Below are 25646 nucleotides of genomic sequence, written 5' to 3' on the forward strand. Positions count from 1 at the left end.
TGGTGGAAGAGCGTAGGCTTGACATCAAAATTCATTCTTTCTGATAGTTTTGATTCATGCTCTGTACACAACGTAGTGCTTCTGCTATACAAAGTAGTTTTTGGTAGGTGATAAGAAAATGCATGTTTTAAAAAAGGGAGTTCTTGTAGAATTCTTACATTGACCATTTTAGATAAAATTACTTGTGGAATTAATCTTTCTCCTCCATTATGATCTTTCTAGCCTTTCTTCTAATACACTTCTTTCAGCTTGCTTGCCAACATTAATCTCAGACAGGCATTGTCTAATCCTGCGTCCTACCCTCTTTCCATTTAAAGGAGCAAAAATGAAACCAAACTTGAACATTCCCCTAAAAGCAGTTATTTTTCTTCCTTTGTTATGATTTCATTTGTCTCCACTCAGTCTTCCTCCTCCTCTGTAGTCTTGTCAGATGGCTGTAAAATACCTGTTGCTTAGACACCCAGGAAAATCATAATTGCTATTTGTATGTGTTAAAATGTAAGATTTCCAGTACTAAAGGAGGTCAGAGGCTGGGAGAATACCATCAAGTAGAACTATCATGTTTTTTCAACTAAGAAAGGGCTGAGTGGTAGTAGATAAAGAAGAAATTGGGGAAAAAGAAAGGTAAATATAACGTATAAAAATAAAGTAAATAATAGCAAATACCAACTGAAGCAAAATCAAAAGAGAAAGCTAGAAGAAAACTCAAGATGAATGTTATGATGGGTAGATGCAAATATTTTATGACAGTTTCCCTGCCATGAACATCTGACCAGCTAGTCAAACACAGCATACAGATGTAACTGTAAATGAAGCACATGAAAAAAGGCACATTCTGTGAGTTAAAACTTCAGTAGCGAGAAAGCCATTTTATGTTGCAGATGCTGGTAGAAGCACCTTGCTTGTTTAAAAGCTCTGTTCTAAGCATTTCTGGAAGCAGAATGAAAAGACACAAACTTTTTTTATTCTTTAAAAGTTGTTACTGTGCTATGTACACTTTAGGTATTAAGTCTCTCATCAGCACATAAGGGGATTAATATGTGTAATTCCCATTAGTCTTAATAGAATAAATCCCTCTTCAGTGATGGGACAAAAGCTCATTGTAACTCTAAATTAATGTTGAATTTTTTTTGTTTTCTGTTTAGTTTTCACATCGTAGTATCAGCATGAATGATAAATTGCAAGATTTTTTAACAAAATTCCCTGAGGCTGTTTATGATAAGAATTCAGTAGGAAAATTAAGTGTTTTATGAAGTGATGCATTTGTGCCTTATTATCTCTTCTCATTTCAAGAAACTGAGTAATTTGGATACCAAACCAAGCTCTTAATCTTATTTTGGAAGGTATTGCAACTGGGGACTACTTGCTGCAGTGCTAATAAAGATTTACAGAGATTTTTGTCTAAATGGCCTTTTTAAAATTATCTTCTTTTTTTATCTTATGGACCAAAATGACTTTACTCACCAAAATGCTGTGCTGCATAGGTCTAGCCATAAATAGTAACATTGTACTTCAGACTTTATTTAATGGTTTAACAGAAAAATAGAAAAGCAACTTCAGGTATTTTGATATGAGAAATCAATGAAGATTGAGTTTCCTCAGTGGCAGGGAAAATGGATTTAATTTTTATTACTACTTACTTGTGGAACTTCAGTGAGTTCATGTGGACCATTCATTGATGAGGAATTCATCATTCGCTGATGTCTGCCCTGCCGCTATGCTTTGTCCTGAACTGTGGATGTGATGTAAACAGGAAAGAGGAGTGACAAAAACTTGCAATGCTCCCAATGCTTTTGTCAAGGCAGAGCAGCTTTTTGCAGAGATTTTGTAGTGGTGAAATGGTCATGAAATTCATAAGCAAATTTATTTGAACCTAACTGCAATACTGAGAATTCTGAGAATTCAAATCAGTATTTTCCAGCATGTGTGAAATCGCAGCATATACCTGTATGTGTGCTACTGTATGTTTTTTGTGAAAGTTTGCAGCTGCTTGATATTAACAGAAAAATTATTTTTACTTGGCTGCCATAGGATGTGAAAATGGATGCTGAAATTTCTGATACAGAAGTGGCTGCCCCCTCTTCTAGTTGGCGAAGTCAAAACAGCTTTTTGTCCAGCTCACTGATCTCAGATTCAGGTTGTAAGTATTGTTTCATAGGAAAAAAAAAAATTTACAAGTAATGTATTTTCCTGTTTTAAAGCTGTTTTACTTGAGAGAATAAGACTCTTTTGACCAAAAAAAATATGCTAGAACCATCTTAAGAGTCCTCCTGTGTTTTAGCTTTAGATACTGGATGGATGCCTTTGTCTAGGAAGTACTTCATTACATCCCACTGATAGTTTTTTGGGTTTTTTAACTGGGACATACAATATATTCTGTTTGGCATCCAAAGCTACACCAAAAAAAAAAAAGGCTGCACTTGGATTCTGAATCTCTGCATGAAGAATCATACCTGTGTTAGCTGTGTATCTTTTTAGGGACCAGAGAGACATCCTCAGCCAAGGATTATTTCCCAGATCTTTTCATTTGTACCAGTTAGTCTCATGCTTGTGTAGCAGTTTAACAGTGAAAGTTGAATTCACTGCTTCAGCTTCTACTTCAATAGTTGGTTTTAACTATTTTTTCTATCCTCTAGTGCGTGTACAACTTGTGGTCATGCAAGATCACAAGATCTGTGATACAGCTAGGATCTGCTCAGTAAAAGATAGGAAATACTAGGTTTTTATCTGGTACAGGCACACCTTTGCATGAGTGTCAAAACCAACTTTAAAAAAGGTTTTTTAAGGTTGTTTTTGAGCATATCAGCACATGGATATCGGAATACTTTTCTTCAGAAGGATATCACCTTCCATTTCTTTTCAGTATAGCCAGTTTGTGTACTGGGAACCTATTCAGTAAGTTGCCTTCTATGTAATGGAAAGTCCTATTTCAGGCTTCATTGCAGTTTCAAACCTTTGCATCTTAGAATGAGTGCTGCAGTACATTACTGCTCACCAGTAAGTCCTGAGTTGATCTGATGAGGTTAAAGATAATTGGTTTCTTTTCCTTTCAGAATCTGTGGGTTGTGATTAATATCTTTTTGCAGAGCATGCTGAATAACAGTAGGGGGAATAGCAAATGCCTCCATCTCATCTGTACTTCAGGAATAGTTTCCCCCAACTCAGAGTTGGTTTTCCATTTTCCCTAACCTAATTCCTGTCAGTCTTGCAAGTCAAAGTACAGCTCAGCCTGGTTGGGGTATAGAAAAGAAGGAACCCATACCTTGCAGGCCTGTTGGACTAGATGACCTCCAGCGGTCCCTTCCAACCTCAACAACTCCGTGATTCCACTGCAAAAACTTGCTGGAATTTAAAGATGTGCCACAAATGTTCCTAAAATGTTACAGTATCTTTGTATTGCTTAACCTGAATGGCACTTGTTACTTTAGTACTTTTTAATCAATTTTAGACAGTTGTCAGAGAAATAGGATCCGTGTGATCTGAATACCAATCTGATGAACCAGTTCTGGGTATTTATTCTCTGATTCAACTGGTTTTTACCAGCACTAAGCTTTCTGGAGGTAAAAAAGTAAATGTTGATTGAAAGACAGTAGTGATTCAGTGTTGGTCGTTATGACATTTTTGTAAAGTCTTCCTCATTTGAGGAAGGCTCCTTTTGAAACCATGTTGAGGCATGGCTGAGGGACTTTTTTTTTTCTTCCTTGCTTAAAACTTTTGGGAAGGTATTTTTCACATCATGAATTAGAGCTGATATTCATATTTCATATTTTCCATATCCCAGAATGGTGCTGAGAGTGTTTTGAGTTTTGTTCTTTTGCCCAGATAGTAAAGAGCTATTTTTAAATTTTTTTGTTTGTTTTTTTTTAAAAGCAAAAAAGTAAGAAAACAGTGAATGTGTTTCACTTTTTCCTATTTGTTTTTAAGGGAATGGAACGGGATACAAAGATCTTGAGAGTTTTAGTTTCTTCCTTGTACTCTATAAAAATCCATTAGTCAAATTTTCTGAGGCTAAAGTAGAGAAGTAGAGAATATTTTTCCTATCCCTGACTTGATTTGACTCTGATAGAATGAAGGTGGTGTTCTTAATTTCTCACTTTGCTGATTCTTTTCTCCTAAGAGTTAGTGCTATTGTATGTTCTTTATGCTTAGTAAGCAAGTATGAGAGCAAGACAGGTGCCTGTTGAAGATGCCTGGTGTCATTTTAGATGTCCTAGAGTATGCTTCTAGCTGTCATTCCAGGAAGGCATAGGTTTTCCATAGCTCCCATCACATCTTTCACAGCCCTTTGTGGATGTCTGTGGTAGCTTATGGCACTAAGGTATGTGAATTACTCCAGAGATTTTGGTTAGTGACTGAATGTTTTACCTTTATGCTGAACCTGATCTCCACCAGTCAAATGTGTATTTTGAAGTTGTTGCTATAGTTCTTGAGGACAGTGAAAATTCTGCAATGGTATTAACATTATGGAGCTTTTCTTGTAATTGCCAGTGAGTGGAAAATGATAAAATCAGCTTCTTCAGTCATGTTAGTCACATAAACACCATGAACTTTTAATTTCAGTAATGATACTAATTAGCTATAATTTGAAACTTTGACAGCAAAGTATAATTTGAGGTCTTTTGCTCCCAAACCTCCTGTAGCTTTCAATAAATCTACCTATAAATGTCATCACCTATTTTCTGTGATTAATTTATCTCCTTACTTCTTCAGAAACAGAAGAATGAACTTTTTTTTCTCGTTTACCTTTTAGAGCAGTTTTTGCAAGCCTTTGTGATTTCATGTTTCCCCACTCCATCTCTCTTAAATTCATGAAACCTTACAAATTATATAGTCAAGTAGTAGTACGAGAAGCTCTCTTCCCAATGCGGGTCTCTTATGACTTGTACAGAGCACCAGGGAGGAGAGCAGACACGTTTGATATAATTTAATTTATCTGCGAGGGGGATCCTGGGATTTCAGTTTAAAATTGGTTGAAGAAGGAAGGACAAAAAGTATGAAAAAATAAATAAGGGCACAATCTGCTTCCATACATATATTTAGTAAGAAGTTGCCAGTGCGGCAGGGAGTTAAAAGGAAAAGTAATTAACATTATCATTCTGTTTTATGTTTGGTCTTCATGTTGCTGGTATAATTTCTACAATTATAACAGCTTTTCCATAACAAACTATTTTAAAGATGCTGTGGGAATGAGCTTTTATTTCTATATCCATTTTCTTAGAAAGAAAGAAGTTTAACTGAGAAAATAATTTATACAAGGAAGCATTCATTAGACGTAGTTTGCAGTCTGTATTATGAGACCAAACCAGTTGGTCTAAAAAGTAACTACTAGTTGTTATCTAAAGAATAATCCTCAGAAAATGTTTTTCATGGCCACTGTATTTTTCTTAAATTTTGTACTACAAAGGTCCCTAGAGTTACACATGCTTTGCATTAGCTTTGTGAATAGGATCCTGCCTTTCCCTTTGTACAGTTCATCACTTCAAGGTTTTAACCTGGATGGTTTCCCAAAAGCCATATGGCTTTCAGACTTTTTGTTGTTGTTGGGAATTTATGTTCCAGGGCTTCATAAGCTGTGACTTTACAGAGAAGAAAATAGCCACCAGTTTTCCCAACCTTTGTAGCTGGGATCACAGTCTTCTCTGGTGATACACAACGCTCTTGTTATATAGTAGGAATGATATCATGGTTGAATAAAAACAAGTTGTCCTGAATGTTGATTTTATTGTCATAACAATTAACTCCTGCAGTGTATGCTGATGTCTGTCTTTATCCCTCTATGTATACTTTTTCATAAGTTCTTAAGATTATTTGTATTGACATTTATAAATAAGTAACAATTAAAAGTAAAAAGACATGGTAACATCATGATGCTATGGGACACCATTCTAGAACAAAACCTTCTAAGGCTGCTCAAGGATAAGAACCTGGAATGATTGGAAACTTGACGTCATCACTTTGAAAAATGCAAATTGATTTAGATTGGCAATGAATTTTCTTTATGATTTTTCACTTTACTTTGAATACGGACCACAAGAGGTACAGCTGAAATAGCACACAGTTGCATAGTTTTAGACCAATGCTGAAAACTTTATGCTGAAAAATTATAACTCACTCTTTCACTAATGTCCCAAATACAGTGATTTGTTTCTCCTTCTGAAAGTGAAAACATCTCACTCCTCCTAATGAAACTGTGAAGACTTACTCCCTATTAAATAACTTTTGGTTATATACTGCTAGATTTTACTGGACTATTAAAAAATTGCACTGTGGATATTTATTACAAACTGTCAGGAAGGATCACTTTTCTTACACAGTTACGATATAAGGAAGGCCATTTGAAGAAGGGTATGTTGTATAAGCTGATATCCACTTTGTTCCCCTTAATTTCTGCCTTTTCTTAAATTATTGCTAGATGTTTGGATGTTTGGATTTTTTTCCTCCAGCACTTTATCATAACATGTTCTGTCAATTCATATTGTCTAGATTTTGATGCAATATAATGTATTTAGAAATAAGCATTATATGCACCCTGCTGTGAAGGTATATACATGTTATCCTAAGAACACCTGTTCAGTGTCACTTGTTGATTTTAGTCCATGCTATTGGTAAAGATATTCCTTCAGGTTTGTTTTGTCTTATGTAAACAAAAATGCTGGAAAATTAAATGGAAAATAAATGTTAGTGGAATTATCAAATTTTAAAAAATAGACTTTACATTTCTTCTGTGTAAGAAAGCTCTTGGCCATGCCTGTATTATATAGTATTAAAATCTGTTTCTCTAGAAAAATAAGTCAGTTTCTCAATTCATAGCATTATGAATATTGAATATTTATTAATACCATATTACTTGCTGTGTAAATTATAATATTGTGTAATGAAATATATGTTTCATATAAACATTGATGGTTGGTCAGCAAATTGTATCTGTTTCTCTGAAGATGTTTAATTACTTTTTTTGTCTGACTTATTTCTAGCACTTATGAAAAGAATGATTCCTTTTGATACAAGTGCCACCAAGGAAGATTCCACTGATATTGCTGTCAGCGAAATGAAGCTGCAAGCAGAAAGAGGGAAGCAGTAGAACATTTTACACACCAGCTTTCTCTGTGGTAAATTCCATTCCACTCTTTTTTTGGTTTTGAACAGTAGTAATTCCATCTGCTATAGGAGTGATGCACCCTTAATGATTCAGCTATTGCCAAACACTTAAATGAAAGAGCACCAAGAGTGAGTTTAATGAACTCTTGTGATAATTTATGTAACTTGTACACCAAAGGTTTTCTGGGATTATGCTATTCTCTTGTATTTGTTTCTGCAGTCCTCCTAAACTAAATTTATTGTATTCCTGAAATATGAAATGAAAGACCTGTGATATTAATCTTTGCTATGAGGTTATTTATCCTTGTACAGGAATTGTACTGACATTTGGGTTTTTATAACATTTAATAACATTATTAATAATGAAAAAATATTTGGAAATTACCTTTGTCCTAATATTTATTATGAGAGTCATTATACAGTGTTGTGCAGAAACATTTTGATTTTAGGTTCTCCAGTTAGCAACAGTTATTTAAGAAAGAAGTCATAAATATTAAACAAAACAATTTCCTCAAAATCTGTGGAAATTCATATCATGATTTCAGGTTCAGCATATATCTGTTATAAGCTGTTTAGAATTATTCTTCTGACCAGAACAGTTTATCAGATGACCTCTGGTAAGGCACTTAACAGCACCTCAATCTCACCCATCTGTAGTAAGCATGTTGAAGGGCACTGTTATGTGGCTGTGAAAATTTTAATAGCAGGGTTCACTGATCATTTATGTATTCTGTTTTGTTCTCTATTAGAAGAGATGTGTCATATTGATTTTAAAATGTTAGGGAAATACAATATCGTACAATTGTATTTATTCTGATATCTCTATTCTAAACAAATTGGATACAATTCTGTGTTACTATGGTCTCAAACAGCACATCACAGCAGAATTTTCTGCTGTCAAAAGAAGCGCAAGTGTTTTGGATGGTCCTTATTTTATCCTCCTTTCTAGTGCTTCTGGTTGAATCGCTACTAATTGCCTTAAAAAATTTGCCAAATCTATCAGAGTACTGTAGCAACATGAATGCCATTGAAACCATTTTGTTTTGTAGGCTTCTTTCGTATTTCTTCTACTCTGAAATACTGTCTTTTTTTAGCACTGTAGGTGTCTCAGACATGTGACAAGCAGGTCACTCTGTGCCACCTGAAAACAGGACATTTTCATTCTTTTTTTTTTTTTTTTTTTTTTTAAATTAATTTTCTGAAGAAGTGTTCTGCAGTCCCAGTGGATTCTCTGGACAGTGCACTTACTTGACAATCCCCTTGTATTCAGCCTGTTTCAAACAGAACTTCTTGCTGAGAACATCAAAATCAGACAAGGAAATGAGAAAAAAATTGAATTAATTTTCCTTTCATTTTCTATACACTTAAATTACTTAAAATTTTAAAAAATTCTAGTATGGTTAAAAAAGGTTTTTTTACCTTTTTTTATGTGTATAATGCTATGTATTGTAGTGCTGGCATTGGCTTTTTGCAGACTTCTGGCACATCTGCTCACTCAGAAGGTCAAGAAAGCAAAACAGGCCCATCCATCTCTTCTGATCTCAACAGCAATGACAGGGCCAAGGCAAAAACATAAACAAATAAACTTCTACTCTGGAGAAGGCAGGACAAATAGAAACCTGTTTGTGTCATGGTCTACAAAGAGTGTGGATGTCATGAAGCAGTGTTTAGCTCAAGCCACAGTTACCATAAACTAAACTTACTTTAAGTGTATCCAACATTTGTAATTTATTTTTTTAATTAGATCAGAGCACAGCTGGAAATATGGTATTTAAAATATTTTAGCTGGTTTGTCTGGTGAAATATTAAAGAATTGCAAAATAAAATGTCACCAGCTTGCAGACTTTATGGTACCAACAATTTATGGCTAAAAATATAGAAAGGTCATTTTAAAATGTATTATAAGACAGTAAATCATGCTCTCAAAATACCTTATGTTGTAATGAGGTGTTGTGGTTTAACCCCAGCCAGCAACTAAGCACCACACAGCCGCTCACTCACTCTCCCCCCGCCCAGTGGGATGGGGGAGAAAATTGGGAAAAGAAGTAAAACTCGTGGGTTGAGATAAGAACAGTTTAATAGAACAGAAAAGAAGAAACTAATAATGATGATGATAACACTAATAAAATGACAACAGCAATAATGAAAGGATTGGAATGTACAAATGATGCGCAGTGCAATTGCTCACCACCCGCCGATCGACACCCAGCTAGTCCCCGAGCGGCGATTCCCTGCCCCCACTCCCCCCAGTTCCTATACTAGGTGTGACGTCCCATGTTATGGAATACCCCGTTGGCCAGTTTGGGTCAGGTGCCCTGGCTGTGTCCTGTGCCAACTTCTTGTGCCCCTCCAGCTTTCTCGCTGGCTGGGCATGAGAAGCTGAAAAATCCTTGACATTAGTCTAAACACTACTTAGCAACAACTGAAAACATCAGTGTTATCAACATTCTTCTCATACTGAACTCAAAACATAGCACTGTACCAGCTACTAGGAAGACAGTTAACTCTATCCCAGCTGAAACTAGGACATGAGGTCTGATGCATGGATTGCTGATGGATAAAAGTATGCCCAACCCACTTTACTGAAGGTGAAAAAATTTTTGAGGTAAAGCGCCTGTTGGTAAATGAATTGTGCTTTAAGAGTCTCAGCTAAGAAGTAATTCATGGAAAAATAACGTCCTCTTTTCTTCCTAAGGAATTTGTAAAAATCTGGACATTGATTGCTCTTACCATTTTACGTATTTATACATTTTTTTCCTCACTTGCAACTCAGAAATCTAAAGTATGTTTCCTTAAAACAGTATCACTACTGCTTTATAGTGTTAGAAAACTAAGGATAAGCAGTCTGAAGTCCCTTATTATTACATCAAGTATTGAATCGATTTTTGTAGAGTCCAGAACAGAAATGTCTACTAGGTGAATAATTTTGGCTTTAAGACTTTAAATATGCTCAGTGCTTAGTATATTTGCCTTTGGCCGTGTGACTGGGTTTTCAGCAGACTTTCATATCCTTTTTTTAAATTTTCTAAAAGGGCTGGGGGAACAGAAGGGAAGAAGTCAAACCACAAAAAAAAGAGGAATTTTTAATGAGTAGGAGTACGGACTCCAAAGCCAGTAAACTCTTTCTTAAATTTACTCTCTTGGCATGGCAGTCCAGATAGCATGTAATATTTGTCTCTCTTCCACCTTTGATAGAGGTTCATATTACAAAGTGAATTTTGTTTCCTTTTTACTGAAGGCTAAAGTTCCATTCATGACATTATATGAAACTGTCCCTTTGTGGTTTAAGAAATAATATTTTTTCCATATTGGCCTGGTGTAATATTCCTCTGATCAGTTTCAGTTTTTAAAGTGGAAAAGCAGATAATTTTTAAATAAAATATTTTGTATATTTCAGATCTTAAGAATTGCACTCCCTTCTGGTAATCAGGTTTTTTTAGTACTTACCCCTTTAATGACCTGTTCCTCGATTCTTGCCCAAAGCAATAGTTTTCAATAGTCAAAAAATGTGGTATCAAACCTAAAAATGGTGGTTTGTTTCTTTGTTCTGTTCAGCATTTGGTAAATCAGGCAAATTTGTATGTATGTACAAAGTACATACAGATTTAACAAGCTAATATCAAGCATCTGTGTTTTTTTAATGCTGTCCTGAAATACAGTGGTTCAATATTGTGCTTTGAGAAATGCACTGGCCCTTTATTTCAGCATCAGATAATTGTCACTTGACTAACCTTTAAATTTCATGCCCTTCAATTCCTTAATGTTTTACAGCAGACTTAAGAGCACTTATTTTTAATTACTTTTGAGGTGGTATTTACTAAATTTTCCAAATTATTTTTTTATTATGTAATTATGCCATCCTAAGAAGAAACATCAAAATAAAAATAAAACTTAGTCCAGGATAAGAATAAAATTTTACAGTGTAAACCAAGGCAATTTTCTTATATTTACTTCTCAAATTTTTGATGGCAGCTGATCTTCGGTGATGGTGATAGTACTCCTTGGATATTCAAACTTCAGCCACATTTTTACTTGCTATGCCACCAAAGTAAATAAAGAAGATATATTAAAATTCCTTAGAACAAAGAAAATACTATTCTAAAATACACTTTTGAGCTAAGGAATCTGCATATCAGTTCATCTCTGGCTTACAAGGCATAGTCTCTGCATTGTGTAGCACTGAATGGATTTTTCATGAATGAAAGTGCCAGTATTACCCTGAAAGTAAACAAGTAGGTATTTTTGTAACACTGATACCATTTTTATGGCTAAAAAGTAGTAGTATGAAACCTGAATACATTCTCATATCTACAACATGCAGAAGAATTTATTCATAAATTTATGCGGGACTGCTTGTTACAATTGAATTTTACCATGGCTCTGTTAAACTCTTCATGTTCAAAGAGTGTTAGTAATATATTTATCTCTCTCTCTAAGCCCTGTCTTCAATTCACAGAAATAATTGATACTGAAGTTAATGTGAGCTGCAGGCCAATATCTGGGGATGCAGCCTTGTCAAAAATGGATATGCAGGAGGACATGACACAAATTCCTGTGTTTTTGATCTAATTGTAGAATTTAGAAGCAGATGTAGAGGAAAACTAGTAGTAGAAGGAATGGAAAGCAGCTCATGATTAAATTAAAATTACAGAACACTTTTTTTCTTGATGTCTTAATTAAAAAACTGCTTTAGAGCTAGTATTTACACCTAAATAACAGTGATCCCTAAATAAGAGTCCATCTTGGATAAATTATTTTTTTTACATACTAAAATACTTTCTACTCTAGCACAACTCATCTCAACTCTTTTCTGTAAGCATGTCTAGGCGTTTGTGAGTATGAACTGTTTTGCTTTTCTATGTAAAGGGCTAAATTAGATTTTAAATCTGAAAAACATTTTAGTGCTGCATGCAGAAGTACAGCAAAGCAGAATCTGATAACCTCGGTCTTTCAAAAATCTGTAAACTAATGCCTCTGGGAATGTTGATAACAAAAATGAAGGATTGCTGTGGTTAAAATACAGCAACATCGAGCATTTATCATTTGTGCTAACAACAATAGCTCTCAATGTTTCTGAAGCTGAAGTTGCACATCTGCCATTTCTCAGGCTGTAAGAATGAGATCTTGTTTTCTCTTGCCTTAATAGTGGCAAAATCTGTAATATGATGAGCCTTGAGAAAATATGCAGTGATGATATTTTTAAAATTTCTAGTCATTTTATTTAGGTATCTACTTGGTGCTATTTGGAACTAAATATTTTTGGAACCTGATTGTTAACATGTTTTCATTAAAGTATTACCTTTAAATACGAGAACTGCATAAAGATATCTCTTTTAGGATAATTGTGCTCTCTTTATTTAGGGACATGGCTCCTTAATAGGTGTATTGCTTGAATAAGTACAGCAATTGTTTCTGAATTGTCTGTTATTTTCATCTGTCTTCAGACCAGAGTTGTTTTGATCTTAGACTGCTTTTCTCATTTGCCATCTACAGTGCATTAGTATGTCGGAAGACCCCATTTTAATAATTTTGGTAGTTGATATGCCCAGGGAATGGCATTAATTTTGAAGGCAGTTGTTTCTTATAACATGATCTCTTTTCATATGAATTCTGCCACTCTTATTTGTTTACTCAAATAAAACCTACTTGGTAAACTGACTAACATCAGATCACATGCTGCGTACTTTTAAAGATTATCCCACAGGCAAAAGTAAATGTGTCTTACTACGTTTGTTTAGATTTTCTAAATGCCCATTCATTCTACTATCAGTTTGTAGAGGAAAATAGTAAAGGATAGACTTTGCTGCAATAACCCTGAAATATTATTGATTCCAGGCAGAAAAAGAGGCTACAACTAATTTAGATCTGCCTAAGTGCTTAGTGTAGAACCTAAAAACCCCTCACATTACAAAGTGTATTTCTTCAGTGTGTCAGTATCAAATTGCCCTCAGTAGAAACAGTTGCTGACATCTAAAATATTTCTGAGAAGCAATACCGAAATTTGCTAAAGGTGATCATAGAATCATAGAATCGTTTAGGTTGGAAAAGAATTTTAAGATCATCAAGTCCAACTGATGACACAGTATCATTCTGCAAATGTGGATTTCTGTGTCACATTGTTAAACAAGCATTGAACTGGGAAGCCAGCCCAATTTATGTTCTGGCATTAGGCTCTTCACAGAAACCACCAGTGACCCACTTTTGTACTTAGTGTGGAAAATGATGAAGATGAGCTGTGTTTTACTGCTGGCCAAAAGAGCAGTTTGCATCTGTGGCATAAGCTATTTTGTGTATGGAGCTCGATGAGTGCACCATTTTTAATGAGGCTTTCACTGCTGTGTGCAGCACTGACAACACAATCTCATCCAAACAGCTGCAACCATGAAGACATCATGTAGCTGGCAGAATTTTTGTTATATGTTTTGACTAACAGAATGTCAATAAGTCCATCAGAAACCATGGAGGTTTTTGTTTTGTCTTCACTGGAGAGGTCTCCAGTGCAGTCATAAAGCTAGAAAATGCAGAAACCTTCGTCAGTGTGAGCTACATCAGTGGTGAGGCTCACTAGCCGCGCATGTTGTCTGTTGATTGATTAGAGGTCTGTAAAATTAACAAAAGCCTAATCAACAAAGTTTAAAAAAAAAAAAAAAGTGGGAAAAATTATTATTTGGTAGATAAAAAAACCTCTGTTGAAACGGAAAAATCAAGTATCAGTCACGAAACACTTCCTTTTTCCAGAACGCGAGTAATTTCTTAAACTTCACTAGAGTCACAGCTTTTTTACAGACTGTCTTTGAAGCCCCTGAATATATTAATCAGCAGACATCAATCCCGCTTTGTGTCATCTCTTATTGTGAAAGAATTGCTCGCTTTGATTTAGACTTAATTATGTCCATACTTTGGGAAATTCTGTTATGTGTACTGTGCACTGAATCTTAGGCTTGAAATAATCCATTGGTGATAGCTGATGTGCTATGTATGGCGTGCTGGCTGGTACAAGGTATTTGACAAATAGGTCAGATGTCCAAATTTGAGCCTTGGTATTACATTACCAGAAGAAAGTGACAAATAGATAAACATTTAGAGAGCAGGTAAGAGTGTCCATTCAGTGTATTACTGTGGTTTTGAAGGTGAATCACTTCTGAAGCTGAAATTTCTATATGTGCTTATTAGCAAATGCTGATTTTTTAAATTTTTTTCTTTCCTTGGAGAGTGTGACAAAAAAGTATGTTAGTCACTTTTAAGTTCTGGAACATGTTTTGTCATTTTATGCTGCCAGTTTCTATTTAATTTGGGGATAACTAAAAAAGCAGCTAATTCTGATACCTCATTACAAGCACTCCTAATTAATTTAGTTGATGCATGAGTCATTTGCCCCCAGATCTTTTGGTTTCATTTAATTTGAATAAAATACAGTGGGTTTTATGTCTAGTATTCTAAATCTGGAACAAAATTAGTCTTGTGATCTAGCATTTAGGTTGGGAAATTCTAAAACTAAGATTGTCCAGGCATCTTATACATGTGACACTGAACATATTACATCACATTTCCGAGTCTACTGTTGCCACTGCAGTACACTGTGAAGTGACCGTAAAGAATCTGCAGAATTTCAACGAATTACACAAATGCAGGATGTCTGTGTACTGGTGTGATGTCAGAAAGGTTGGTTTCATACCTCTAAACCTTGTTGTACCTGTTAATGTAATGGAGATAGGCATAGTGGAATGAAATTCCTCAACATGCAATTATTTCCTGGCATAAAGACCTTGAAAGGCCTTTGTCAGTAGTTAAGCAAGGAGTCCAGTTCCTGATTTAATAGAAAAGGCTCCCTGACCACGTTCCCATATAAGCTCAACTCTCAGCAGGGTATTAGGGACATCTGTGTGAAAAAATGTCTATCTGTCTTTTCTTTGTTAAATTTTCATCTTGTTTATCCTCCTTTCTCATGAGTTTGATTCTGTGTGTACGTATAAGCATGCTGCTGCTTTTTGTTCCTGTAAAATGCACCAGAGAAGGCAGCATGTTGAAGCTGACATTGCTGTGGTAACCAGAGCTGTTGCAGTTTCCATCAAACTTGATTTCTGAAATGTAAAGGTGTGTTCAGACTTTTAATAGCTATGCAGATGTCATGCATAGTCCTGTTCACATAATTACATATCTTTCTTATAGACATAGACATACATAAACGTATTCATACACTGTAAAGATTTACTGGTCAAAAAGAAAATTAATCCTTTGTGCTTGGAAATCCTGACTGCACCAAAGCTAGCAGAGGCCTGGTCTCTAAGACCAGTGGAGTTACAATTTCATGCTAAGTTTGAGAAAAGGAGGGAGAAATATTTTCTCAACCTGCTTTTTCATTGCATTTTGGAGGTCTGCAAGTCTAGAGCATGTGCTGGTCTGGTGAGCAACAAATACTTACTGAAAAATCCATGATCTTATAAAAATAATTTCATACAAAACTGTAAACATTCAGAATAATTTAGCACTATCTCATTTTTCTACTTTAGATTTTTTTTCAAAATCTGAGAAATGGGATTTTGAGTTCATTTGGGTTCTTGTATAAGTACTTTTATTTTTCAAGAAGACTAAAACAAATTTAGTTATATAATGAAAATGGCTGTACTCCTAAATGGCATCAATACAAGCTTATGAAATCTGCAAAATTTGGAAATATTACAGCTCTTTGTTCCACTCCAATGTGGGCTACTACAGCTTTTTCAAAATAATGAAACCTTCTCAAAGGAGAGAGAGTTTATCTGTTAAGGTGTATCAATTGTATCTCACACTCACTGCTAAATGTTTTGTTTCACATCAATTTATCAGTTTTTCAACAAAATCTAGTAATTCATTAAGTACCTAAAATGGGAATTTTCATATGTGTAGGTAGAACCTAATTATACCTTACATCCAAATACCAACACTATTGATAGACTTTTTTTTTAAACAAAAGACTCACAACATAAACCCAGTTTTGACTATTTGTTAGACATTCTCTAACAAATCTTTTTTTTTTGTCTTATGATATTTTTGTTCCAACATAGTGTCCCAAGGTGTTTGCATTCCAGTTTTTCCATTATCTGCCATCTTGAGGGGGGAAAGACAACTTAGCTGTCTTGAGGACTACATAATGAATTAAAAAAATATAGAATCATAGAATCATTTAGGTTGGAAAAGACCCTTAAGATCAGCAAGTCCAACCAAACTACTGCTTGACTATTACTTTCTGTGAATCACATGGATGCACATAAAACTAAGTCTACAATTTGCATTTTCAGAACCCCTCTTGCAGGTTTAGGAACAAGGCATTGTAGAAGTATAAAAGGAGAAGCTTGTTACCATGTTACTCTGAAGCACAGGTCCTCATCAACCTGTGAAGTTTATGATACTCAGTTACACGCATGAGGTCTGACTCATGTGTCACACCAGTTTTATTGTTGTGTGGCTGCATTGACTTCAGAATGCCTATGCCTGATTTATACCAATATGAAGCCAGAATCAAACCTCGTGTATAAAGCATAAGTACCAATCAGAATACTAAGTGCTGGGATCATGTCAAGTGATTACAGTATGAAGTATATGAAAGCTGTCTATTGTGCTGTATGTTGCTGCAAACTGATAGCTTGACACAGAGTCTGCAGGTATGTTTAAGTTTGGTTAAGGCTCTACCTGGAAAGTTCATATGTTAATTTAATGTCAACATTTGTACCTACTTTCTGCAATCAGAATATAAATGTTAGCCAATGAGGCAGTAACAAAAATATCAAACTTCATTACTTTTTGCTGACTTGGGACTTACTCCAAGCTATTCCTGAAAGCAAGGTCACAAGTGTTTATTGCATCTCAGGAGATAGTTAGTACCTTTGCAGGATCAAAGTTGCTAGCTGTGCTCGTAATTTAAAGTGTAACATGAAACGTTGTCATTTTTGTAAGCTAACAAAATAAATTATTTTTCCAAGCAGTGTATAGCATCTGTATTCATTTGCTTAACACTGCCAAACTTTTGTAAAGACCTGTTTTATGTAATTGATCTTTTTTGTTTTGTGTGAAATATAGATGTGTGATGTGGATTTATGTTGTCCAATTTTGCTTTTTAACTCGCCTCTAAGAACAATAGGCTCAGAGGGGTTTTTTGTTTTCTTTCTTCTACTATAAAATTTGTTTAAAAACTAAGGTCACTAGTTTTGCAGTGAGAATCAGTAGTTTTCTTCAAAAGTGTGTCTTTAAAACACTTTTTTAGGTAAAAGATTTGTTTACCATTATGGATGAAAAAAATAAATCTGGCAACATTTTACAGTGTTACAGTAGGGGTGGGTCTTCACAGTGGCCATGAATCGCTGAGTGTTTCCAGAGGTGTCCTTAATGGGACAAGGCGGTTCTGCCTATAGCCTCTTACAGAGTGTGAACAAGATTCGTTTGACTGAACTTGGGTTTGGACAGAACACATGCCTCCATCTAAATGAATCTGCCTTTGTAGTCAATAGAGTACCTGGGATCTGTGGCATCATTCATGTCACCTCAAAGTAAACACTGAGTTGCAGAGAACTGCTCTAACTATATTGACTTGATCTCCATTTAGTAAAAAGGGAAACCCCGCAGCTATGTTAGATGCATATGCCTGCATTATAGGCCCAAGTCAGGCGGGGTTCATGGTGTCCACCCGCAGGGTAGGGTCTATCCATGTGTGCTTCATCTGGATTTCAGGGTAAGTTCTTTACTACCTTGAATAAAAGACACCACTGGAGTCAGTGGAATGGGTTGCAGTTAAACATGCAGAGGTTGAGCCATCTCAATTTAATGGAATAAAAATCATTGTTGCTGGAAAGTTCCACAAAGCTAAATTTCATGGAAAAGCAAAGCCTTGCATTATATTTTAAAATACAAAGTAAAACCAAGAATAAAATAATGTGTTGCATGGTTCCATACAAAGAAGTTTTCTTATTCTGGTTTCTCAAGACAAGATGGCCAAACTACAGTTTCTTTATATCCTGAGAAATCACTCATTGAAAGCCTGTAATTATTTTACTAATTCAGTTCTCCTCAATTACATATTCCCTTGCCTTTTGGAGTTAAGAGGTTTTGCATGTCTTTTACATAGTTTTGTGATCTGTAGTTGTTTTATGGCAAACATCTTTTTCCCTTCTCAGACTGTTTTTTCACCGACCTTGGTGTCTGCAGAGTTGTTTCTTTCACATATTCTCACTCCTCTCTTCTGGTTGCTGTTGTGCAGCAGTTTTTTGTCCCCCTTAAATCTGTTCTCCCAGAGGCGCTACCACCGTCGCTGATGGGCTCGGCCTTGGCCAGCGGTGGGTCCGTCCTGGAGCCGGCTGGCATGGGCTCTGTCGCTTCCAGCAGCTTCTCACAGAAGCCACCCCTGTAAACCCCCGCTACCAAAACCTTGCCACACAAACCCAATACGCATCAGATGTTGGTTCTAATTTTACCTGTAAAACTAAGGCCAGTAAGGTTGAAAAAGCAGCTGATACTTAACAGCGTGCTGTAGCTATGTCAACAGAAGTCATGAACTTGCAAGTTTTCATACACACAAGCAGTTCATGAACAGGAGTAGTCACTGATGCCACAGAAACAGCGTCAAGGACAAATTTTACTGTGAATGTTTTATATTTTATTGAAGCAGATATTTTACAGAAATATATTTTGAATACATTCTTACATTAAAAAAAAAGATATTTGAAATGAACATTTAGTAACTGACATTAATTATATCTTTTCCTTGGTTGTAAAAAAGTGGTCTTTGGCTCCAGCTACTGCTAGCCTACTGCTAATCCCATTTTCTGGGATTTTAGGGGTGGGTTGGCCTAAAAAATATTAAGTTGTAATAGCTCTCAGCTGAGATTATTAAAAAAAAGTGTAAGGATTTTGGCCATTACTTTTCTTGACAAACTTCTTGAGAGTTTTTGCCAGCTTCCATGATTTAACTTGGAAGTTCTAGCCAAATTCCAGTTTAATTTGTTACATACACTTTTTCTACCCTCTGGCATTTCACTGGGATATGGAATTCTTTCTTCATATCAATGTTGCATTTTTTTGCACTGCTGCTCTGTGTGGGAGGAAGGATAGATTAGTCCAAAAGTGATCAGGCCAGGGAATTACAATGGAGAACCTGAGTTCTGTTGTTATAGATAATAAAATCTATAATTGTATTTGTTGGTCCACATTTTTTAATCACATTGCTTACATATAAATTACATAGTCTTAACAATAGTAACAATGTGAAGAAAGAGCTTCATAGAATCGGTTTGGGTTGGAAGGGAGCTTTAAAGGTCATCTAGTCCAAATCCCCCGCAATGAGCAGGGACATCTTCAACTAGATCAGGTTGCTCAGAGCCCTGTTCAACCTGACTTTGAATGTTTCTAGGGATGGGGCATCTACCACCTCTCTGGGAAACCTGTTCCAGTGTTTCACCACCCTCATTGTAAAAAGTTTCTTCCTTGTATCTAGTCTGAATCTATCCACTTTTAGTTTAAAACCATTACCCTTGTCCTATCACAACAGGCTCTACTAAAGTCTGTCCCCATCTTTCTTATAAGCCCCCTTTAAGTATTGACAGGCCACAATAAGGCCTCCCCAGAGCCTCCTCTTCTCCAGGCTAAACAATCCCAACTCTCCCAGCCTGTCCTCATAGGAGAGGTGTTCCATCCCTCTGATCATTTTTGTGGCCCTCCTCTGGACCTGCTCCAACAGGTCCATGTCTTTCCTGTGCTGAGGGCTCCAGAGCTGGATGCAGTACTCCAGGGGGGGTCTCACCAGAGCAAAGTAGAGGGGCAGAATCACCTCCCTTGACCTGCTGGTCATGCTTCTTTTGATGCAGCCCAGGATATGGTTGGCTTTCTGGGCTGTGAGCGTGTGTTGCTGACTCATGTCCAGCTTTTCATACACCAGTACCCCCAAGTCCTTCTCTGCAGGGCTGCTCTCAATCCATTCAACCCCCAGCCGGTATTGATACTGGGAGTTGCCCTGACCCATGTGCAGGACCTTGCGCTTGGCCTCTTTGAACCTCATGAGGTTCACATGGGCCCACTTCTTGAGCTTGTCCAGGTCCCTCTGGATGGCATCCCATCCCTCAGGTGCATCAACAGCACCACTCAGCTTGGTGGTGTCTGCAAATTTGCAAGGGTGCACTCGATCCCACTGTCTATGTCACTGATGAAGATATTAAACAGTACTGGTCCCAATAAGGACCCCTGATGGACACCACTCGTCACTGATCTCCATCTGGATATTGAGACATTGACCACTACTCTTTGAGTGCAACCATCCAGCCAATTCCTTATCTGCCAAATAGTCCATCTATCAAATCTATATCTCACCAATTTAGAGAGAAGGGTATTGTGGGGGACCGTGTCAAAGGCCTTACAGAAGTCCAGATAGATGATATCAGTGGCTCTTTCCTTGTCCACTGGTGTAGTCACTCCATGATAGAAGGCTACTAGGTTGGTCAGGCAAGACTTGCCTTTGGTGAAGCCATGCTGGCTGTCTCAAATCACCTTCCTGTCCTCTATATGCCTTAATATAGCTTCTAGGAGGATGTGTTCCATGGTCTTCCCAGGCACAGATATGAGGCTGACAGGTCAGTAGTTCCTGGGGTTCTCCTTTCTACCCTTTTTAAAAATGGGTGCAATGTTTCCATTTTTCCAGTCACCAGGGACTTCACCTGACTGCCATGACTTTTCAGATGTCATGGAGAGTGCCTTGGCAACTACATCAGCTAATTCCCTCAGGACTCTGGGATGCATCTTGTCAGGTCCCATAGTCTTAGGTATGTTCAGGTTCCTCAGGTGGTCACGAACCTGATCTTCTCGTACGGTAGAAGGGACTTTACTCCCCCAGTCCCTGTCTTGCAGTCCGTCCACTCAAGGGGTGTGGTACGAGAGATTGCAAGTGAAGACTGAAGCAAAAAAGTTCTTGAGTACCTCAGCCTTCTCATCTGTTGTTACCAGTTTGCCAGTCGTGTTCATCAGGGGGGTTATGCTTTCTTTGACCTTTCTTTTCTGGCTGACGTACCTATAGAAGCCCTTCTTATTCTTTGCATCCCTTGCCAACTTGAGCTCCAGCTGTGCCTTGGCCTTCCTGACCCCATCCCTACACAACCAGGCAACATCCCTATACTCTTCCCAGGATACCTGTTCCTTTTCCACTGCCTGTGCATTTCCTTCTTGCTCATTAGCTTGACCATTGGGTCTTGAGTCATCCATGCTAGTCTCTTGCCTTCCTTTCCTGATTTCTTACACATGGGGATTGACAGCTCTTGCATTCTATGGAAAGTGTCTTTAAAGATCTGCCAGCTCTGTTCTGCTCCCTTGTCCCTGAGGGCACTTTCCTGGGGGTCCTATTGACTTGAACAGCTGGAAGTTTGCTTTCCTAAAATTCAAGGTCCTTACTTTACTCTTCTCCTGTCCCATATCCCTCAGGACTGCGAACGCCACCAGTGCATGACCACTGTAGCCCAGGCTGCCTCCAATCTTGATGTCTCTGATTAGATCACTTGCGTTGGTGGCCAACAGGTCCAGTAACGCATCCCCTCTGGTAAGGCCGTCTATTACCTGGCTTAAGAAATTATCCTCAGTGCACTCCAGGAATCTCCTGGATTGCCTACAGCTTACCGTGCTACTTTTCCAGCAGATGTCGGGGTGGTTGAAGTCCCCCAGCAAGATGAGAGTCTGCGAGTGCAATGCCTCGTGTAGCTGGAGTAAGAAGGCTTTGTCAGTAGGCTCCCCTTGATTGGGCAGCCTGTAGTAGATACCAATCACAAGGTTCCCTTTGTTGCCTTGGACTCTAATTCTTACCCATAAGCTTTCAACCTTCTTGTGGCTATTCTTCAGAGACAGCTCTTCACAATCTATCCATTTCTTGATGTAGAAGGCAACCCCTCTGCACCTCCTTCCTCACCTGTCCCTTCTGAACAGCTTGTAGTCATCAATAGCCACACTCCAGCCATGGGATTCGTCCCACCAAGTTTCAGTAATAGCAACTAGGTCATAGCTTTCTAGCAGCACAGTGGCTTCCAAATCCTCCTGTTTGTTGCCCATGCTGCGTGCATTGGTGTAGAAGCACTTCAGCTGGACTGTCGGTTGTGACACCTTTTTAGAGGTGTCACCTTGATTCCTTCGAGGTATTTCACTGGTGTTTCCCTGTTGGCTCCTATTACCTCAGGAGCCCCTGGCTCATCTCTGTAAGATTTTGTGTGTGCTCCAGTGTACCCAGCATGTCTCAGAGCAACAGGCTGAGGGACCTTGCTAGCACCTTGTCCCTCAAACCTTGGCATGTCATCCCATGGCTTGTCATGGGCTAGCCTGATATTATCCCTGCCCTGCTTCAAGTTTAGTTTAAAGCTCTGTCAGTCAGCCCTGCTAGCTCATGAGCAAAGACCCTCTTCCCCTTTAAGAAAGATGAATCCCATCCAACACCATCAGGCCTGGTGCCGTGTAGACCATCCGATTATCGAAACCCCCAAAATTCTGGCATTGACACCAGCCACACCAGAGTATTGCAGTTCCACTGTAAGGCACAGAGCCATAGGAAACCTGGCTTCATTAATTCCAGAACTGCTTGGATTTCTTACACCATTTTCCCTAAGATGAATTTGTAGTTGGTGACATGTAAGTATGAACATGTTTTCAAGTGGTTCTAAAAAGAGGGAAAAAACCACTACCCAAACAAACTATTTTCAAAATCTTCCCACTACTTCTGCAGGTCAAATTTCAAGTACAAATCCATTTTGTTTTGGTTTGGGGTTTTTTTGTTTTTTTGTAATATATGTTGGCTGGTATTTTTACCTTGCAGTGCAACAAAGAGCAACTTCAACTCTAAGATACTGGGTTTTGCCAGATTTTTTTTAAAAAGTAAAGATTAAAAAAACAAAAAGTTTTTACAGGTGTCCCCTATATAACTTCTGAAATATTGTACATTTACCTTGCTTTTACCAATTTCTTAGTGAAGTTTATTTCCAATGTTTCTTATTTCCATCTGCAGCTTCCAATGAACATGCTGAAAGCAAAGCAGTTGCATTACATTTTAAAATGTTTTTTAAGGTCAGTGCTTAGTTGCTACAAGTCACAGGTACTCCAGAGAGAACATGATGGAATTTTGCTGGCACTTTATAAGACGAAAGAGTTAGAAAAAGAATAATAAATAGTCTTAGGAATCCACAAAGAAAAAAAAAAATGCCAGGAGCATCCTATTATATGGGGTTTGTATTAATAAACCACCTGTTAGGAACCGGGATCCCATTGTATTAAATACCACAAAAAGAAGAAAACTTACTTCAGGTGCCTTTAAAAAGCTTTTAAAAGTAGAAATGTATATGCAAATTTTGTACTAGTTTGTTTCAACTCATCTTTCCTAAAGAATGGGTTATAGAATTCTCCCAGGAGTCAATAGGTTTGGAAGAAAGGTATTTCAGAACTACTGGAAATTTTGGATGGGGATCAGCATTAATTGGTGCAGCCTTGTATCGGTGGCCTGTAGCATGGTGTTATGGCCTACTGTCCCGAAGTAATGGGGCATCAATTTGTTGCTTTTGAAGGAGGTACCAGTCTACAGCTGCTAATGGAGACTTCAGCCTGAGATGTATCCCCTGACAATAGGGCTCTCATGATGGCAAATACCGTAGAGGCTCCTTTAGAAGTAAAAAAGAAGTTTATTCTAGTCTCCTTTTGGATACTTTAAGAATATGTGATCCTTAGGTAGAATTGAAAAAGCAGCAAATACTGTCTGGAAAACGCTGCCTGAAACCACTGCTGGAAGCACCAGTGGTTGTCCAGAAGACAGGATGACTATAAGGACAAGTCAATCAACATCTCTGATGCACTTGGCTATGCACCCCATTACTGCTCAAACAAGATTTTTCATTGAGTAAGGAAGGTAGGTTGATACAAAGAGCGGGCAAATTGGTTTCATGGGAATTTTAGTGGTAGTCTCAGGAAAATGCATTTGTTGTGTCCTCAGGTGATAGAAGCTCCAGCTGGCCCTAAGTCAGTAGTGTTGACCTCACCTTATTCTTGTTTTGTAAGCTAGGAACCCACTGAACTATAAAGCAGTGTTTCTTCCTGGCCTGGTGCCTCAAATTCCGATAGGAACTACACCAGAGTACAAGATTGGGTCTACGAAAGATTCCCAAGAACCGTGGAATAAGAAAAAGCAATGCTGAAAATTGAAATTTGGATTTTATCTCGGGAGTTGAGAATTCTGAAACTGTCTACAGCAATGTGCAAGCCAATTAATAGTCAGTTCTGTGATGACTTCCAAGCAGGCAACGATATATATAACACTGAATCTAGCATAGACTGCTGCAGCCAACAACAGTGATAGAGATGAGTGGTGCTTATGATTTCCTTACAGTCCCTTGGAACAAACTATACTATGACCATGCTAAGAGATGGTTCCAAAAATTCTCCCCACATCTACCCTGTCTAGAAAAGCAGTGTTATTTCTCTTAGTTTATTGTAAACTCCATTTTCTGGTAGAAGTAGAATAAACTCAACCTTCAGGACATCCACTGAATACAGACATAACAAAATTTACCAGCATAAATCAAGGTAGGAGAATAGGTTTTCAGATTTCATGGCCAGGTTTTTGGTCATTTTTTCAGAGTTCCTGCGAGCTGCTCTCTTGGCATCTCATCTGTTGATCTTACCCTCAGGGCACATGCAACTTTCCATTTCCCAAATCCTTTTGTCTTGTAATCCCCATGCAATGGATCACTTTGCTTTATTTGTTTGAGTTTATACATCATGTTTCTTTAAAAAGAGACTGATGGGGTCAGGAACCTTTGGAGAAAGGCAGGAAGATGACTTCTCCCCAAGGAGTAACTGAATGTGCTTAGGCAGGGAAGTTTTCAGTATGTGGGGTGGGGCACTCAGAGAGGGAGAGCTCAGCAAGATGCAAAAATAGCACATTGCAGAGAGAAGGAGGGAACAGACACACAGCCAAGCTTGAGAGGTGATGGAAATAAACATTCCTGGGGACTTAGGAGGGACTGTGCATCATTTGCTGCATCTCAGAAAACCACCATGTTGCTGGTCTGAGACCAAGCCTGGAAGAAAAGACTCATTTGTGGGCAGGAGGAAATTTGTTTAGAGATGCTTTTAATCTTACTCTGTTTTACTTAAACATTTTAAGATTTCTCTTTTTTTAGAAAGGATAATTATTCTAACCTGAGTTCTGACAATGCCTCTTTTTTCCTGCCTGAAATCTTTGTAGTCTTGGAGGGGGAATTTGCTCTAGGTTGATTGTTTACGATGATCCACCTTTCATCCCTGGTTGACTCAAGACCCCATCATGCTGTGTCTTCAAGCTCGCTCTTTTTCAGAATTCTGTCTCTTTTCAGAGCAGGCCAAATCCTGGAGCTAGACTGCTCATTACCCTTTACCTCAGGGCCTCAGTACACAAGCCTGCTGCTCAGCAGGATTATTTACATGCACCTCTCCATCTTCATTCATTTGCTTGTTCCTGTTTGTTCTCTGCCAGCCATTCTAATCTGTCCCCTAATTCTCCTTCCTGCCTCCTGTTCTCAGCTCCAGCCTCT

The 25646-nt window shown here is 37.7% G+C and overlaps 1 protein-coding gene across 2 annotated transcripts in view; it reads left to right on the forward strand.

The window, feature by feature from the left end:
* Nucleotides 1–17057, forward strand: part of CEP128 (centrosomal protein 128) — a 150570-nt gene extending 133513 nt beyond the window's left edge. Inside the window, exons 23-25 of one of the 2 annotated variants that reach the window (XM_029996103.2) lie at nt 2032–2140; nt 6975–7109; nt 16377–17057. In XM_029996103.2, the coding sequence (XP_029851963.1) occupies nt 2032–2140; nt 6975–7081 (216 nt within the window). In that variant the 3' untranslated portion in view covers nt 7082–7109; nt 16377–17057. Of the gene's footprint in view, nt 1–2031; nt 2141–6974; nt 8481–16376 lie in introns of those variants that run through there. The other variant, XM_041129510.1, reaches the window with a different exon arrangement.
* The last annotated feature ends 8589 nt before the right edge of the window (nt 17058–25646 follow it).

This window comes from Aquila chrysaetos, chromosome 2 (genome assembly GCF_900496995.4).
Source record: "Aquila chrysaetos chrysaetos chromosome 2, bAquChr1.4, whole genome shotgun sequence".
NCBI classification, from domain to species: Eukaryota; Metazoa; Chordata; class Aves; order Accipitriformes; family Accipitridae; genus Aquila; species Aquila chrysaetos.